The sequence below is a fragment of the Patella vulgata genome, chromosome 2, assembly GCF_932274485.2.
Source record: "Patella vulgata chromosome 2, xgPatVulg1.2, whole genome shotgun sequence".
Taxonomy (NCBI): domain Eukaryota; kingdom Metazoa; phylum Mollusca; class Gastropoda; family Patellidae; genus Patella; species Patella vulgata.
In genome coordinates, this window is record NC_065880.2 from 22,199,258 (window position 1) to 22,218,901 (window position 19,644).

Genomic DNA, 19,644 nt, shown 5'->3' on the forward strand with positions numbered 1-19,644 from the left:
TAACAATGAAATTTCGTGAATAAAAAACTACAAATCCAATTTTACACCATATCAGGATATTTTTTTTTGTTCCTAACTACATCAGAAGAATGAAAATTACACCAATGCACATTCTTCCTGGATTGATGTTTGAAAATTCTAAACTATATGTGTTAGTTAAGGCTTGATATTATGAGTAACAGGCATATGATTTATATCAAATTCATTTCAGACTCTTAACTAGAATTCCAAATTTCTTTTTTGAAAATAATTAAAATACAGATCTATATTTCGTTTCGTTTTTTATGCTTTCGATGGCCTACACTACCTAGTGTAGTAAAGACAAGTAAAACTAAATTTTGAACTATAAAAAAAAAAAACGAAATGAAATAGGATTTGTGTTTTAATCAGATTGGAAAATGACTAAAGTGTTAATTGTTAAATATGTTACGATTCTAAATAGGTAACAAAATAAAATAGTTGAGAACGGCATATCGAAATAACAAACTAAATCTGATGATACAATTTATTTTAAATACTATTCTAACTGATTAACATTACATTATCTCATATCCAGGACAATAAATAAATAAATAACTAGAGTAGTTTTGTTTCAAAGATTTAGTGAATAAAATCCTGAATTATTCATGTCATTCCGATTTATAACATGGTAATATTTGAATATTGGCAGGATCACAATATAAGATTAGAGTAGTTCCTGTAAATGGTGCTGGTTTGGGGGAGGCAACTGAAGAAGGAATAACTATTCCCGAAGGAAGTAAGTGGCAGTAAAAAGAAAAATCAAGCATAATCAATTCTATAACCTCTAGTAAAAATACAAAGTCCAAAAGACAAGTTGACACATAATTCTATAATGGAATTAGTACCAAGTGTAAGCATACCCTGTCTTGCTCTCCCCACCCTCCATTGCCATAATTTTAAAACTGAAACATCATGTTGGATCAAATATAAATGCGATATTTTTATTGCTCCATGGTTGGTATATTAATCAGGAATGTTTGATCTGTCTTAATGTTTCATTTTTCATTATTATGCAGTTTGCTGTTTCTTATCTGTACTAATCCTTTGGATGGGCAATAAAATGAGTCCCATGTACACATTGGCGTGCAAATAAAAAGATAAGAGTAGGCCATAGTGCTGCTATCTGGGTAAAATTTCCCTCATAGACCACTGTGTCGGGTATGTCTGTCTTCATTAGCCCAGTCGGTGCAGAAAATTATAGGATGTTAAAGTCCATTTCATTTCAGATCTTATTTTATTTCAGTCCGTAAGTGCTAAATCTCAATAAACTAACACCCATGACTAAACCAGCACTTGGTACTATATTTCACCCTTATAAATTATTTAACAATTTATCTTAATTATATTTCACTCAGAATATAAATATACTATAGCACACACAATTCATTAATATATATATAAGACACAAATCACTTGCCATCCTGTGAGATGACTTTAGTTTTATAATTTCAGTATCCAGTAGTGTTGCTAATTTAAAGTTGACACTTAATGACACAAAACTATGGGTGAAATGGAGTGCACCAGAAAGACCTAATGGAAATATAACATCTTATAATATTATACTTGTTAATCTGGACAGTAATACCACTATAATCCGTATAACTACAAATTATTGGATAGAATATGAAGTATCATATGGTAAGAATATACATTCAAAGCCATTAAAAACGCAATGCCTAATTCATGAAATATTTGTGGTAAACATTTTCTTGGGCTTTCCTATCTTATGGCACATAGGTGAAACTTGTGATGGGTCTCTCTTTGTGGAGTTCTGGGTTTGAACCCAATATCAGTTCTCGGTAATGAACTTTGTTCGTGCAAACACAGCACTTGTCTTTTTTCACGATTTTAAGCAGTCCCATGTCACACGTGTTGCACATGCATTCCACGCACTCTGGCTCTTTAAATACAAATCAAAATTTCAACATTCATCACTTCGGAAAAATGCCACGTGCTGGATCAGGGGGCTTCACAGGTAGCCGTTGCCAGACACTATAATGTCCAACCATCGACCATTGCTCGCCTCAGACAACGCTTCCACGCCACTTGAAGAGTTGCTGATCGACCCCGACCTGGAGGCAACCTGTAACAACGCTGCTCAAGATCGCCACATCCGACTACAGCATCTGTGCAAAGGGAATGTTTCGGGGGAGGTGGCATCATGGTTTGGGCCGCTATCAACGTCAACTTCCGGTCCCAGTTGGTGGTGGTCCAAGGCAATCTCAATGCTGAACATTATGTTGACGACATCCTACTTCCGGTGTTGCTTCCATTGTTGGCCCAACATGCCATCCGTGGACAGATGGTTTTCCAGCATGACAACGCCCAACCCCACACTGCCATGTTGACAAGAGACTTTTTGAACAATCATCATGTCCGTGTTATGGATTGACCCCTATGTCTCCCGACATGAACCCGATCGAACACCTTTGGGGTGAACTTGGAAGATGGCACCATGAACTGTTGCAGAGTTGGCACAGGCAAACAATCCCACAGCGTGTAGTGAAACATCTGTGCCAGTCCATGCCAAGGCGACTTCAGGCATGTGTAAGAGCTCAGGGTGGACATACCCGATATTTATTTCATGGTTCTCTGACATTTCGGTTTTGTGCATTTGTAGGGAATTTTCTCATAAAATTATCCACAGATGCTTGTTATCTCGATTTTGTCAATTGTTATGTTTCAAAGATTTAGTGAATAAAATCCTGGACTATTCATACCATTCCGATTTATAACATGGTAATATTTGATTATTGGCAGGATCACAATATAAGGTTACAGTAGTTCCTGTAAATGGTGCTGGTTTGGGGGAGGCAACTGAAGAAGGAATAACTATTCCCGAAGGAAGTAAGTGGCAGTAAAAAGAAAAATCAAGCATAATCAATTCTATAACCTCTAGTAAAAATACAAAGTCCAAAAGACAAGTTGACACATAATTCTATAATGGAATTAGTACCAAGTGTAAGCATACCCTGTCTTGCCTCCACACCCTCCATTGCCATAATTTTAAAACTGAAACATCGTGTTGGATCAAATATAAATGCGATCTTTTTATTGCTCCATGGTTGGTATATTAATCAGGAATGTTTGATCTGTCTTAAAGTTTCATTTTTCATTATTATGCAGTTTGCTGTTTCTTATCTGTACTAATCCTTTGGATGGGCAATAAAATGAGTCCCGTGTACACATTGGCGTGCAAATAAAAAAATAAGAATAGGCCATAGTGCTGCTGTCTGGGTAAAATTTCCCCCATAGCCCACTGTGTCGGGTATGTCCGTCTTCATTAGCCCAGTTGGTGCAGAAAATTATAGGATGTTAAACAGTTAAAGTCCATTTCATTTCAGTTCTTATTTTATTTCAGTCTGTAAGTGCTAAATCTCAATAAACTAACAACCATGACTAAACTAGCACTTGGTACTATATTTCACCCTTATAAATTATTTGACAATTTATCTTAATTATATTTCACTCAGAATATAAATATACTATAGCACACACAATTCATTAATATATATATAAGACACAAATCACTTGCCATCCTGTGAGATGACTTTAGTTTTATAATTTCAGTATCCAGTAGTGTTACTAATTTAAAGTTGACACTTAATGACACAAAACTATGGGTGAAATGGAGTGCACCAGAAAGACCTAATGGAAATATAACATCTTATAATATTATACTTGTTAATCTGGACAGTAATACCACTATAACCAATATAACTATGAATCATTGGATAGAATATGAAGTATCATATGGTAAGAATATAAAATAAATGTCAGGTATTGCATGGTAAAACATATCAATGAAATATGATTTGATATTGAAATTGATTAAAATTAAACACATGTTTTATGTGGTAAAACTTTATTTTTCTGCCATATTCTTAAATCAAAATAGAAAGTATCTAAGATAAATTAAGCTATAGTTATTATATGGTAAGATTATTAATAATTAACATAGCTAAATCAATTTAGAATCCATTATTATATAGTAGTATTATACATAATTAACATGCTTAGATCAATACAGAATCCAAATTATATGGTAAGATACATAGTATTAGTAAGAAATGTTTGATTTGTATTTATAGGGAATTGCTATAATGTAAGTGTTATACCTATAAATGGTGCTGGACCTGGGGAACTAAGTTATGAAACTATTACTATTCAAAGTGAAGGTAATTTTCAGCTGTTTATTAGCATTTCCTGAATTCTGAGTGGCTTGAACAGAGAATGACAAAATATCTTTGCTTGTCAAGGGTGTTTTACTCGCATTAATAGATTGCAGGTTGCTAAGCATAATGTGACTACAAGCAGGATAACGCAGGATGACACAGTAGTAACGTGCTGGCACACTAACCATGGGCATGGGCATTTTCCAGTATTGTTTCCCCTTGTTAGTGGTGCAGGATTTAGGGACTGGTAAGGAGGAGCGTCTAGTCGTTAACGTACACATTGGTGTGCACTTAAGACAGCTAAGTTAGAATATGTTGAAGACTAGACAGAAATGCTGTTGTCTGGGCAAACTTTCTCTCATTGCATTCTGCATTACATGTATGTTTGCCCATCTTCATTTGCCCAGTCGGTGCAAAAAGGAAGGACATTAAAACCCATTTTATTTCATTTGTTACTCAAAATGAGTCGTGTTATATACATCCTTTTTGATTTTATTTTGCCAGAACCAAGCCCTGTAAGAGAACTGCAAGCCTTGGATGTAACATCTAGTTCTTTAAATATCAGTTGGAGACGGCCGAACATATCAAATGGAATCATCAATAAATACAGCATATCTGTCGATGATGATCAAAAACGTGAATTTACAAGACACCTGGAATGTGTTGATTGTCAATCAACATGTAATACAGACAAGAAGAGTGTACCGGTAAAAACATTTGACATATCATTAATTGGTCTTCTATCCAACATTGTGAATAATGATCCAGTAGTGTTTGTGTTGACTATTGCTTGAGTAGGCATCACAACCCCAAACTTTCTTGGTGTCACGGTGGCTAAGTGGGTAAGATGCTGGCTCGTTAGCCTGGAGGTCGGATGTTCAATCCCTGCATTGGCCGAGAGAGTTCATCCGATTTTCCAGCGTGGTTCCCCGTTGTCCGTGATGCAGAACGGAGGGCCTTACAAGGACAGCTGTCTGGTCATTCGGATGGTACGAAAAGACCGCGGTCCTGTGTACACATTGGTGTACACGTAAAAGATCCTTTGACACTTGGCAGTTGGAATTCGAAATAAGAGTAGGACGTAGTACGGTTGTTTGGGCTAAATTTCCCTCATAGCACACTGTATGGCATATGTCCATCTTCATTAGCAAAGATCGAAGAAGAACAGTAGGACGTTAAACACCATTTCATTTCCCAAACTTTCAATATCCAATTCTAGATAACAATGTTTTTGATGGAAAGAAAGTTTATAATCATCAATAATTTCTTTTAAAAACAGCATATAAGAAAAACAGTTTATGTGAACTATATTCTGTTTGTATTATTGTTACTTGATACTTAATTTATTTATACCACTCACTACTCATTCATTTGTGTACTTCATAATATAGCTAACCTAACAAAATTCCGCAAAAGGTGGGTGGGGCAGGGGAGGATCAACTTGGCTTGTAGCTCTTTCGGTAGCCATTTACCTTGTACCAAATGACACACTCATATAATGCTAATAAGCATATTTTGAGTGAGAAATCACAGAGGTAAATAAATTTACTAACACAGGCTGAAACTTTTACTTTAAGCATAATAAAAATACTGTATTTTTCTATAGGATCAAAGAAATTTCTTTCGAAATCAAGAAACATTCAACATATTGTTTACTGACCTCAAGCCATACACAAACTATACTATAGTAGTTCAAGCCTATGCATTATCTGGATATAGTGAAACAAAAGAAGCCGTATTTGAAACAAGTGAAGATGGTATGTTTATATTTTTTGTTTGGGTAAATATCTTTATTTCTGGTATCTAATTAATAATATCATACATTATCAGAAGTTACATGCACAGTTATAAATATTTTATGTAGTATTGTATTAACTGTCTTTATACTGTATTATATATTATACTTTTACATTAGTTCCGCATAGTGTAGAAGATGTCCAGGTAATCGATGTAACATCAACAAGTTTTACAGTAAAATGGAGTAAACCAGATGAATACAGAGGAAATACAAGGTACACAGTTATTGTAACAGATCTGGTGTCTAACGATATTACAACTAACGACTGTGGATATAAAGGTACAAAACCAATAAACCCAATAAACTTACATTTTATCACAAATCAGTTCCAATTCCAACAGCTTTGCAAGTCAATAACTTATATACTGCTATTCAGTTTATTTAAAACAATTATATTTGATACATCCTGAAAAAATAACCTCCAAATATGTATAGTTGATGGCGTAGTTAACCATCTCTTTCAAACATATCATGTTAAGTTTCTCAAATATCGGGTGTCCGAGAAAAAAAAAACGGAGTACAATATTTCAAATGGAATAATTCAAAACTAATTGTACCTATATCATTAACTTTCTATTCCACAGGTGGTACAGGGGGGGGGGATGTCCGAATGGTTAGCGTATGCTCCCTGTATCATAAGGTCTGTCATTGAGTCAACTGGTGTGGTTTCGATTTCCCCGTTGTACATGACAAGGAGTAGGGTCACCTGTCCAACCTCGTGGGTTTTCTCCTGGTCCTCCGGTTTCCTCCTACTGCTACAGACCCTGGGTGCAGCAAACAAATTATTGAAATAAAATTGAACTATATGTTAGTCCCGAAATGACCTAGTTTATGGCGAGTGGACATTATCTCTCTTTCTACAGATGGTACAATATGGATGTTTGATTGTAGGTCTATCACTCAGATAGTATTAAAATAGTACAAGTTTTGATAAAGAATGTTAAAAATCGTTTTGCCGGACAGAAAAATCACATCACACCCACCCTAGGTTACAAAAACAACTGGTCAATATGCAAAAAGGAAATAAAATGTTTTGCCTTTCTGCTGCGGCTGGGCTAGTGAAGATGAGTATACACCATAGAGGGTGCTATGAGTGAAATTTTGCCTGGACAGCGGCGCTATGGCGTATTAAATTTGTATTTCCGTTTTTCGGTCACAAACATCAGAATATGAGATTATATATCATAGATTTTAATTGTAAAAGGAAATTACTTGTGGTTTACAGTTTGAATACTATATAATTCGGGTGACAAAGAGAATTTTCGGGCAAATAGCCCTTAAGTTCATTTTCTGTAAAGTGTTTCATGTTTCCTTTCACAAATCTTTTTCGAGAGAAGGTTCCAGATGGCATAATCCATCGGATTAAGGTTCTGGGACTGCGACAGCCTCTGATCTTTTTATTTTTTACATTGGTGCTGTATGCTTGTTATCATTGGATTTCGCAGGATGTAATTATGACAGACCCTGTAAAAATTTCTTATCCTCTACATATACATGTGGTTGTTATAACTTTGACAGATTTTACATATACATATGTTGTTGTTGTGATAACTTTGACAACAATTACATATAAATGTAGTGATACTGTGGCAACTTTAACATACTATGGCTCTTATGATAATGTGGTAACTTTTCAAAATACATGTATAGCATGTAGCTGAAAATGTTATTGGTATCTCAATACATGTCCAATATGTCCATTTCTGAGAAGACCTACTGGTATGTCCAATAGATACCAATTGCAACCTCACCTATATTATATCTAATTCCAGTTACTGAATGTCTCATTGATGGTTTAGATGCATACAGGTCATACAGGTTTATTGTCAATGCTACCAACCAGGCTGGGTATAGCAAAACCGAACCTTTGAATACTACGACGAAAGAGGATAGTATGTATTAAATTATTTAAAACAAAAATTTTAAATAAAAAAAATGCTTCCAGGGGTATTTGGGGTCTGTTAAATCTCATAATGTCTATAGTGAAATAAGTTAATATCTTAGGATTTTTATTTTGATTGAAGTGAATAAGCGTGAAATCGAAATATCTCAGTAAATTTGTTGTTTTATTTGTTACAATATATTTAATTCAGAAGGTAAATCAATAAACTTGTTTTAATAATTGAACAATAATTGTTTATATATCATAGTACTCATTAACTATTTCTCACTTCAATTGTACTATTCCTTGTAGATCCTAGTAGTATAAAAAATGTAACTGTAACTACGGTAACATCAACTAGTGTTACATTAAGATGGAGTAAACCAGAACAATACCAAGGAAATACAAGTTACTCAGTTAGAGTGCAAGATTCCATTTCCAGGAAAACTTCAGTCAAGGAATGTGGTTATCAAGGTAGAAAATTAATAAGATATACTATACTTATATAGTGCTATATAGGTCATAATGATTGTATTTTACTCAGTCTAATTATTGATATTATTCCAACATTACATTCAGTTTCATTTCCCAGTTGTTTTCTTCGCTTTATCTTTGTCTAAAGGTTGTGTTTTCCGTAATGGTCCACAGCAACCTACCATTCAGAGAAATGAAATGAAATGAAATGGGGTTTAATGACCTACTGTTCTACTCCGAACTGAGCTAATGAAGATGGGCATACGCCATACAGTGTGCTATGAGGGAATTTTGCCCGGGCAGCGTCGCTATGACCTACTCTTATATTGAATTCCAACTGCCAAGTGATCTTTTGCGTGCACACAGGAACTTGTGTTTTTTTGTCCCGTCTTTGTCAGGCCCTCTGTCCTGCATCACTGACAAGGGGAAACTACTCTGGAAAATCTGGATGAACTTTCTCGGCCAATGCAGGGATCAAACACCCGATCTCCAGGCTAGCCAGCCAGCATCTTACCCACTTAGCTAGCCACCATGGACCCCCCCCCCACCTACTAATCAAAACCTGCACTATTAATCATAGTTATTTTATTCTGATTTTGACGCTATATTGTGCGGTAACCAACCTGCGATTTTCGTGATGTTCTTTTAGAATTGTGTTCCAAATATAATCATTCATTCCCATAATTCACTACAATGCACAGCCCTATATATAATACTGACAATAACATTAGTCAAAATGTTTAAGTTATCTGAAATCTGACTTCAAATAAATTTTGACAAGTGTTCATGGAAGTACAACATGAAAACATAGAAAATAAAACGAATTGCAATTAAAATATGAATTTAATCAGATTTATTAAATGGAACGAAAATAACATCTAATTGATATTAAATTATTATTTTGATTTCTGCAGCAATTTGCAATTTTTGATTATTAGTGTAACTGGTAATTCAGTAATTTTTTGTAATGTTCATTGATGTTTTTATTCAGTGGCTGCTATATGTTAATTATTGTCTTCTCCCAATATCAAACCAAATTTTCAAATTTAGTTCAGTGTTAATATATGCAGACAGCTATTGTAGTAAATCAGTTTTGTTTTGGTGATAAATTGAAAGTAAATGTATTAATGGTAATCATGCATCATTTTCTTTTGGTTTCAGTTACCAGATGTGAGGTACAAGGTTTACATCCTTATCGGAGTTATGAACTAACTGTTATTGGAGCCAATACAATAGGGAATACCCAAGGAAGTCCACGATTAATTCAGACCAAAGAAGCCAGTTAGTTTATTTTTTGAAGATCTGCCAGTTTGGATTTAGAGTTTGAAAACAGACTCTTATTGCCATAAAATTATTGTTAGATATTCCCTTGGGATATATATACTGTCACAAATTAGCTTTTGTTTGCATATAAAATTGACATGTCATCATGTGGTCTACAGGAATGAATGAAATGAAATGAAATGGGGTTTAACGTCCTACTGTTCTGCTCAGAACTGGGCTAATAAAGATGGGCATGAAGATGGGCATATGCCATATACAGTGTGCTATGAGGCAATTTTTGCCCAAATAGTGCCACTACGCCTACTCTTATATCGAATTCCAACTGTCAAGGGATCTTTTACGTGCATGCCAATGTGTACACGGGACCTCGTTTTTTCGTACCATCCGAAAGACTAGACAGCTGTCCTTGTCAGGCCCTCCTTCATGCATCACGGAAAATATGGATGAACTTTCTCTGCAAATGCAGGGATCGAACACGTGTGGTCTATGTTCGCTTTAGATCATAATGTCAGTGATTGAGTCAAGTGGCATGGTTTGTTTTGATACCAAGCTTGTACATAACAAGGAGTATGGTCACATCCCACTGCTAAAGATCATTTCATTAGTCTGACTCATAAAGTTTGTGACAGTTTGGTTGTACTTCCCTTTTCGGTCAGCATGTAAATTATACATTATGCATGAAAAATACATAAAAGGTTATTTTGACATCTCAAAGTTACATGATGTCAGTATACACGATCATTTGATTAGTCCTAATCATAATGTTTGAAATTGTTTGGTTGTACTTTATATTTGATAAGATAAGATAAGATGTTTATTGCATCAAAACGTCCATTAAGGACAGCATGCATACATATTCACTTAGACATAGTCATATATATTTAATAAGTATGGTTTAATGGTCGAGAGCGAGACATTAAATATATTGATACTGCACAAGGTGTTAGCCAAGTGTTGTTTCAATATATTACTCAATGTCTTTAGCTCAAGACCATTAAACAACTTAAAATACAGACACTATCCCGCACATGCTTTTCAATGAAATACGTCACTCGAATCCAATATTTCATCTAGTATAGATAATGTATGATTGGCAAGTTGCCCGTACATTATTGGAAATAATGGTACGCCTACATCAAAGGATGACGTCACGTCTGTGTTTTAATACATAGAGGATATTTGTCGTTTTGTCTAGCATTCGTGAAAATATAAATGTTTTCTTGCTTAGAGATGAAATAAAATATGTTATTCACGACAAAACGACAAATGTTCTATTTATTTTATGATTTTACAATCATTTTAGGTAAAAACAACATGGACTACTGCTAGCCAGTGGAATAACACTTTTATTTCACTGATAAAACGTGGTATTCCACTACTGATCATAAAATAAATACTATTATGACATCTTATAGTACAATTGTGATATATAAAAATACTAAAAAATCGAAAATGACCTCAAGATATTATTTTCCCCCACGGTAACTTTAATTTAAGCAACTGGTTTATATTTTAGAACCGGGACCAGTGGAGAGTTTTACAGTTTGGGCAGAAAATGATAGATTCAAACCAAGGACTATTGTATTAAACTGGAAACCACCAACTCAAAAAAATGGTGTTATTCTGAATTATGAAATACACTACAAGGCGAAACAACTGTTTGTAAGTATAAAACCAATATTTTGATGCATGTAAAGTGTGATATATGAAAAGAAAAAAAATAGAGGAAACAATTGGATGGGAAGTAATTTGGAAATTAAAATTTTTCATGAAACTGGCTGGATTTTAATGAATGGCAGTATTTGCAATTTTCTATTTACCCACATATTATCATTACATCAGTCGATTAATCTGTCTGTTTGGGATTGTTTGACTAGTTGTGAGGAATAACCCATCCTAGATTCAGGGTCGAGTAATACTTTTTCGCAGTATGTTGCCCCAGTCAACGAAACCCTGTTGAGGAACCATTGCAAAATTTTGACTTATTCTTAAATGTTATGCCAAGATTTTGCTCCTAGAACTGAAAACTTGAAAGTCTTAATTGGGTTAAATTTTTTGAGATTTTTGTTAAACTCGTTATTATTGTTTGGCTATACGTGAAGAGAAATGTACTTTATCAAAATTCGGAGTGGCCCATCAGTTGTCTTGGTAGTTCTTACCCCACACTCCAAAACCTTGAGATTTTCCTTTCAAAATGCAACTATAATGGGTATAAATTTGTTGCCTGGTAAGGTTAGGTTTTTGTTGGATACTCTTGTCATTAATAAATTTGGGCTACTTTTTACATCTATTTTTAATGCAGAATGTTGGAGTTGGAAGACCTGATCATTTGAAAGTATCTGAAGATTCTCGCACAAGGACCATTTTAGTTTCACCTGAACAGAAATATATAGTACAAGTAAGTGACATTGTTTTTATGTGCTTGGGAGTGTTAAAAATATTACTTTGCCTTTCTGTAGCGATTGTTAAGTTTAGTTTGATAGTTTCTTGCAAATTTATTATATGCTATGCCAAGAAGGGGTAAAGTTTTGAAGTGTTTTTTCCCCTTTCAGATAGTCTCCTGAACTGCAATTTTATTCTTTGATATTGTCTTTCTACTGAATGAACACATTTCCTTTAACCCAGTATACCAAGTGGTATAAAATTACTTTCAATTCTACCTGTCTTGAATGTAATTTGTTTGAGAGCCAATTCAAATTTTAATCTATTATCAAAGATTGCAGCTGTAAATGGTGCTGGTTATGGACAAAAAACAGAGCGGATTATAAAGGTTCCTGCAGGAGTATTGCCAAAACCAAAAGAAAGAACTCCAATGACAAGACAAAGTACAAAACATCCAGTATCGGACCGTAAACGACAAATTGCTATAGAATTACCTATGATGTTTCTATGTGATAACACATATGGTGAGATAAAACACACCGGTATATTGGCTACAAAAACTATTGCCATTAAAAGAGGTTAGTGTATAATTATTTTGCTTTTGAAAGATGAAACAGATTATAAAATTTTAAATATTTTTTATCGGTGATTATAGAAGTAAAAAGGTACACCAAAATTTGTTAGCTGTTGGAAGTCCATATAATGTTCAGGGGTTATGAAGCAAATTATTGAAACAAAATGTAAGGTACCAGTACCTCGATGGTTGTTTCGGGGCAATGGATTTAGCAGATCCACCATGCAGTGATATACAAGCCAAGAAGGATTTATTTTCTGTATTGTATGTTTTAGCTCCAATGGAAGGTGATGACATTGGAATCCATCCAAAATGGAGTCAAACTTCAGTCAGCATTTTAACGTACAGAGTTACTGGTGAAAGCTGGAAACCTGACTGTCAATCTGGTCTCAGTAAGGGGAATTTCTGTATTTTTTAAAAAAAAAAAAAAAAAATTATTTTGGTAATAATTTATTATATGCATTACACAATTTTTAAATTCTCCCATAACAATCAGTATTACTTTGTCTAATGATAGATTTGGATCCGGATGTGGGCCTAGAAAGTTTCTAAGTATTTTTATGGACCGTTTCACCTAGCAAGGAACATTGTCTAGCAGTTTGTTTGGGATACCCCCCCCCCCCCCGAGGTCCCGCTTACATGTTAGTGTACACGTAAAAGAACCGTATACAAATTGAATTCGAAACAAGAGTAAGTCGTAGTGCGCTGTCCAGGCAAAATTTTCCAAAATGGCATCTTCATTATCCCAGTTGGAGCAAAAAAGTAAGATGTTAAACACCATTTCATTTCATTTCTCTTTCGTATATCACAGTGTTAAAACCTGCTGTAATGTCTAGCAAAGTGAATTACACAAAATTTTATATAAAAGATTTGAAGATAAATAATTTTACAATTTATTTTTTACTCTCAGCAAAGACAGATTTTGTGGTAGGTAACGATAGAAACTGTGAAAACAATCACCACCTACATTGTAATGGTTACCTGAGACCTAACACGAAATATAGGTAAATAATCCTATTATGTATTTCTTAACAATTTCCATGTACCAATATTTCACACGTCTATCTAAATTGTTCTGTGCAGGGCTAGTACACTAGATTCACGACCAGAAACACAACTTTGACCTAAAACCTTTTTGGGGTTTTCAAGCCCAGTTCCCAGTTGCCATGATTGCACTTGTTGGTTTGACATAACAAGGAAAAGGAGTTTGGATGGGATAAAATAATTATAGCCAAAAGATTCCAATACAGATGAGACACTAAAGCATGACTATGGTGGTGATCATTATTTATGGTTGTATTCTGTTTTAGGTTTAAAGTATTTGTTTGTACTGAGGCTGGATGTACTTACTTAGATTATTCGTTACCTATATCAACAGGTATTGTGGTTTTGTATAATATGCTTTCAATAGATGTTTTTGTATGCTTTTAATAAATGTTGTTACAATCGCATCCACCTAATTGTATAATATGCATACAATATTTGTTTTTACGAGCACATCCAAATAATTGTACTTTAATTACAAGTGTTTTATTACGTTTATCATAATGTCTTTATCTAAATATTTGCAAAATCAAACAATTATCAACATTTAAAACCAGGGATATATTTAAGCCCAAGGACAGATTGTCTCATTTAAAACTTAAATTCTCTTTATCTGAAAAATAAAAGCTACAAATATACATTGTTGACTTTTGTTTTTACTGTCAGGATTCTTTTTGTCCCAGGAATTAAATACATAGGCATAGAAGCCGAGGGGTCTGGGGATTCGGTGAATCGGCCATTTTTCGGGCAATGTATTTCCGTTTTTCAGGCACAAACTTCAGAGAATCAGACCATATATCATAGAAAATAATTGTGAAGTGAAATCGTTTACGATTTACGTTTTGAATAATATGATACTTAAGACCTCACGCAATAACATTAGTGGAAAACTTGTTTTAGTTAATGATTGATTCATTCTGAAAGTTTGGGTGACAAAGAAAATTTTCTGAGATTATACCCCTATGCCTATGATTAAATATATTTTGATTGCTTATTTATTACTTCATTCCCTCGTTTCTTTATTTTTGTAGATGCGGAAGAAAGTTCAAACTTGTTAACAATATGTATTGGGGTAGCTTTGTTACTGATTATAATAGGTATAGCAGGATTTATACTATATCGTATAAGAAACAGGTTAGACAGTTTTATTTTATTCATATTCTAATTAATTTCTAATCAATGTCTTCAGTGTTCATGGAAGAAGACATGAAGGGAGTGGTGTTCTGCTAAGCTGGGTGAGAAAAAAATAAAAAACAATTCAATATGGTCAATCAATTTCAACGTTCAATAATAACCCCCCTCCGGTTATTGTATATGAGTAGAATTATACTGATTTTGTTGTACACTTTGTTTATCTTGCCTTTAATCGGATAATCCTATATCCATAAACATATGTATGAAAACAATTCAATATGGTCAATCAATTTCCACCTTCAATAATACCCCCCCCCCCCCCCCTCCGGTTATTGTATATAAGTAAAATTATACTGATTTTGTTGTACACTTTGTTTATCTTGCCTTTAATCGGATAATCCTATATCCATAAACATATGTATATCTACCTCATTTTAAAGACACGTTATATAAAATTTAGATAAAGAGCCGACGTTCTTGCTATAATAGTTCCACTGTACTGTATGATGGGCATCTCTAGATATAATTACACATGGTTAATTGTTGGCACCAGATAGAGTTGTCACAGATGTGTTATTTTGATTATCTAATCAACTTGAATTTAAACCTTTAACCTGAAAAGGAACCAAAAAACATATTTTTGTTCAAAGATATGTAATTGATCTTGGAGACTTGTTAACATTTTATCCCTTTTTGTTACTTTAGCATAATCAATCTCTTTGTGGAGTGAGGGAATAGTGGACAGGATTTGTTTATTCTCCTCTTTACTTTTGTTACATTTTGCAGTTACAGTTTAATAGTTTTGGTCGAGAGTTCCTTATTTTCTATATCCCCTTTTGCACCATGTAGAGTTAGAAAACATTTACAGTTACTTATTTACACATTCCATGTTATTTATAGGTAATATTGTAATTTTTTTTCACTCAGACATACTTGCCGCTTCGTCAAAAGACTGGAACCGGAACATACTGTGACTGGAACTGTTGAACTTTCTGTGGAAGCTAATCGTAACAGGTAATTTTGTTATAACCTTAAACTAACTACACTAGCACCAATACAGATGCTTTTTATGACTTGTACCATTTGGTAGAAAAACAAATCTACATGTATGACTTAAAAAATAAAATGGCAGAGCCCATATAATACCGTTAGGTTAACAAATAAAAAAAAAAGTTATTATTATATGTCTATATGTTTCAGGCCAATAAAGTTATGTAATTTTGAACATCATATTGCTAGACTACATCAAGATTCTAATATAGGATTTTCAGAAGAATATAAGGTAAGTTCCATAATTGTTTCAACATTATAAACATTAACTGATATAAACCATTAAAAATAACATTATAAATGTTCTCAACAGGGCTATATACATGTATATTGTTTAGAAATAAGATTTGTTAGAACCATTATACTCTTTTTTTTGGAATTATGTCCATTATGAATATATCAATTACTATTACTTTACATATTATTAAAGACTGCTCTGTTTAGAAACACACAGCATAATTTTGAGGGATGCTTTCAAAACACCAGGAACAGATGTAAATAAATTAGTCTTGTATTTCGTTTTAGGTTATTAAACGTCTGAGTCCTAAATACAGCACTAAAGCAGCGGAACGTGAATCCTGTCGAATTAAAAACAGATATACTAATGTATTGCCGTGTAAGTAATGTGATTTGTTAAGTTCACTTCTAGATTTTTGTAACATAACAAGCAGGACTCTAGCTGTGCCATTGTTTAAGGACTTGATGCATCATTTAAAGGACAATATTGGTGTCAGTCATTATCACATATGTGATAGAGCTGGTTAAACACGTTCCAAATATAATTTTAACACAGAGATCATTGCTACGATAGCTGAGTAATACAGGTACCGGTACGTCCTGAATCGGAAGTGACGATCGCCAAAGGAAAACACGAGTGATCCTCTATATAACTGACTGATGTGACGAGTGATAACAGATACACGGCCGAATTTCTGCTCACTAATAATTCCTTCAAAGACCAAAAGTTGTTGTGTGAGACTGTGAGAGGATATCTGACAATTCATAAAAAGAATTGACTGCCACTAGATAAGAACACGAAATAAAAACAGAAAAAGTCTGTGCATTACCATGTTTTTACAAGGTATAGAATGAATATAAACAAGGGAATGTACGGACTATTTCTATTAAGACCGTCATCTTTTATTAGTAGCGGAGAAACCTGATGATGGGCTTAGTTTCAATAAGATTTAATCCAAGCCAGGAGGTAATCTAGCTTTGTTATCCTGAAATTAATTAAACAAATTAAAATGTTTTATTTTGTTAATATATAGTAGAAAATAATATTATCTTATTTGATAACAGTTGATCACACTAGAGTTAAACTTCTACCAGTTGATGATGATGAAGGTTCAGAATACATTAATGCAAATTATCTGGCTGTAAGTTCTAAAAATTTCATTAAAAATTAGCATTCTCACTACTGTATTCTTGGAAAAGTTAATGTCTTAGTCCTGACTTTGTCAGACAGAAACTTTATTTTGGAGGATTATAAGAATGTAACCAACCATTTTTATACGCCCACATTTTCATGTGGACGTATATTGTCGTCGCCCCTGTTTGTCCGTCTGTCCTGAATTATGGCCCCTGATTGTACGAAAAATTGCGTTTTTGGCTTGTGGTCTCTCCAGAGGTCACAATTTTTATCCGATTAAAAAAACCGTTGATTATATCACTGTTACACCGTAATGAAGGTTGAGTTCGAATTTCATAAAAATCGGACCAAAATTGCAAGACAAAATGGCCGACGCTTGTACGCGAATAGTGTAAAAATGTGGTATATCAAGGTTGTGGACCCTGTAGAGGTCACAATTTTAATTTGATTTTGATGAAACTTGAAATGCATGTTTATAACCTAAAGATCTTGGTTCCTGTTGATATTTGCACATATCAGATCGTAACTTCCTGAATTATGGCCCCTGACTGTGCGAAAAATCTACTTTATTAGCTTGTGGTCCATCTGGAGGTCACAATTATTACCCAATTTAAAAAAACGTTTGATTATATCACCGTTACAATGTACTGAAGGTTGAGTTTGAATTTCATGAACATCGGACCAAAATTGCCGAACAAAACGGCCGCCGCTTGTACACGAATAGTGTAAAACTATGGTATATCAAGGTTGTGGACCCTTTAGAGGTCACAATTTTAATCCGATTTTGATGAAACTTGAAATGCATGTTTATAACTCAAATATGTTGGTTCCTTTCGATATTTGCACATATCGGATCGTAACTTCCTGAATTATGGCCTCTGATTATATGAAAAATAGCCTTTTTTAGCTTGTGGTTCCTCTGAAGGTCACAGTTATTATCCAATTTTAAAAACTGTTTGAATATATCACCGTTACACCGTAATAAAGGTTGATTTCAAATTTCTTGAAAATTGGACCAAAACTGTTGGACAAAATGGCTGCTATTGTTCGCGAATAGTGTAAAAATATGGTTATCAAGGTTGTGGACCCTGTAGAGGTCACAGTTTTAATCCGATTTTGATGAAATTCGAAATGCATGTTTATAACCCAAAGATCTCGGTTCCTTTCGATATTTGCGCATATCGAATTGTAACTTCATGAATTAGGGCCCTTGATTGTAGGAAAAATCACTTTCTTTTTAGCTTGTTCTCTATCCATCTCTCAAAGAATGTGGGCGTATCCTGCCTGGCAGCCGCTGGTTTTACTAGAAGTAGCTATTGATGGTGCCCACTTTGACCATTTTGTTACCCCACATTCATAGATTCTCTTATATTGCCTGGTTTAAAGCAGAAGAGTTAGGTTAACTTATATATTCCTATTAAAAATATTAAATTTCCAAACATCAATAAGATTTTATAGAATGAGTGAGCACTATTTAGCTTGTGCAAGAAGCTGTTTTATCAATTCCATCATTTATAATCTGTTTTAACAAACTCATATCGATTTGCAGTATATTTATATGTCTTTGAAAATAAATTATAGAATATTCTTATGTCTTTGAATATAAATTATAGGGTTATAATAGTAAAAGAGAATATATAGCAGCTCAAGGCCCACTACCAGCTACACTAGATGATTTTTGGAGAATGATCTGGGAACATCATATTTCTGTTGCTGTTATGTTAACACAATGTAAAGAAAAAAACACTGTAAGTTATCATTTGTCAACAGATTTCAACACTGAACATATTCCTTGTGCATCGGTCATGTTTATGGAACAATCGAAATAATTACCTGTTGCTTCAGGTAGAAACTACAAAATGTAAGACAAAAGAGAAAGAATATTAAATTCATGCTATATAAGTTTTAACATTGTTTTCTTTACTTTTGGGGGGTTTGGGTAGCCATATGATCTTACGCATACGCTTTAGATAAAAGTGTCTTTCATTGAGTAGACTGGTGTGGTTTCGATTCCCAGCTTGTACGTGACAATTGCAAGGAGTCCCCCGTCCAACTTTGTGGGCAAAATGACCTAGTTTGTGTTGAGTGGATGTTAAACCCAAATCTCTCTCTCTCTTTCTTTACTTTTGTATTATATATTTTGTTTAATACTGCATGAAACTGGTGATTTGGTCAAATTGAGGTTTTATCGTGTTTCTCTCTATTTATCCTGTCAACATTATCATAGTTGGTGTAGAAAAGTAGGATGTTAAACCCCATTTAAAGATGGGTTCCCGCGTACAAACTGGGTGATTTAATGGTATATATGGACTAAAAACATATTCAAACTAATTAATTTGTCATAATTTTGCTTCAAATCCTTCTCAAACATTGTAATTGCGAAGGAATTCCTGCTATAAAAATTTGATCAAACCAGGTCATGTTTACGTCACATGACTTATCTCTCTTGGATAC

At 33.9% G+C, this 19,644-nt stretch overlaps 1 protein-coding gene across 1 annotated transcript in view; it reads left to right on the plus strand.

Moving 5' to 3' along the window:
- Positions 1 to 19,644, plus strand: part of LOC126810911 (receptor-type tyrosine-protein phosphatase eta) — a 33,458-nt gene that overhangs the window by 9,454 nt on the left and 4,360 nt on the right. Inside the window, exons 8-30 of the mRNA XM_050536270.1 lie at positions 671 to 757; positions 1,474 to 1,659; positions 2,782 to 2,868; positions 3,592 to 3,777; positions 4,113 to 4,199; positions 4,701 to 4,903; positions 5,803 to 5,953; positions 6,112 to 6,273; positions 7,767 to 7,886; positions 8,189 to 8,350; positions 9,512 to 9,631; positions 11,151 to 11,296; positions 11,937 to 12,032; positions 12,351 to 12,594; positions 12,866 to 12,982; positions 13,501 to 13,594; positions 13,901 to 13,968; positions 14,666 to 14,768; positions 15,696 to 15,782; positions 15,969 to 16,050; positions 16,344 to 16,434; positions 17,121 to 17,197; positions 18,804 to 18,938. Of these exons, the coding sequence (XP_050392227.1) occupies positions 671 to 757; positions 1,474 to 1,659; positions 2,782 to 2,868; positions 3,592 to 3,777; positions 4,113 to 4,199; positions 4,701 to 4,903; positions 5,803 to 5,953; positions 6,112 to 6,273; positions 7,767 to 7,886; positions 8,189 to 8,350; positions 9,512 to 9,631; positions 11,151 to 11,296; positions 11,937 to 12,032; positions 12,351 to 12,594; positions 12,866 to 12,982; positions 13,501 to 13,594; positions 13,901 to 13,968; positions 14,666 to 14,768; positions 15,696 to 15,782; positions 15,969 to 16,050; positions 16,344 to 16,434; positions 17,121 to 17,197; positions 18,804 to 18,938 (2,891 nt within the window). The remainder of the gene's footprint in view (positions 1 to 670; positions 758 to 1,473; positions 1,660 to 2,781; positions 2,869 to 3,591; positions 3,778 to 4,112; positions 4,200 to 4,700; positions 4,904 to 5,802; positions 5,954 to 6,111; positions 6,274 to 7,766; positions 7,887 to 8,188; positions 8,351 to 9,511; positions 9,632 to 11,150; positions 11,297 to 11,936; positions 12,033 to 12,350; positions 12,595 to 12,865; positions 12,983 to 13,500; positions 13,595 to 13,900; positions 13,969 to 14,665; positions 14,769 to 15,695; positions 15,783 to 15,968; positions 16,051 to 16,343; positions 16,435 to 17,120; positions 17,198 to 18,803; positions 18,939 to 19,644) is intronic.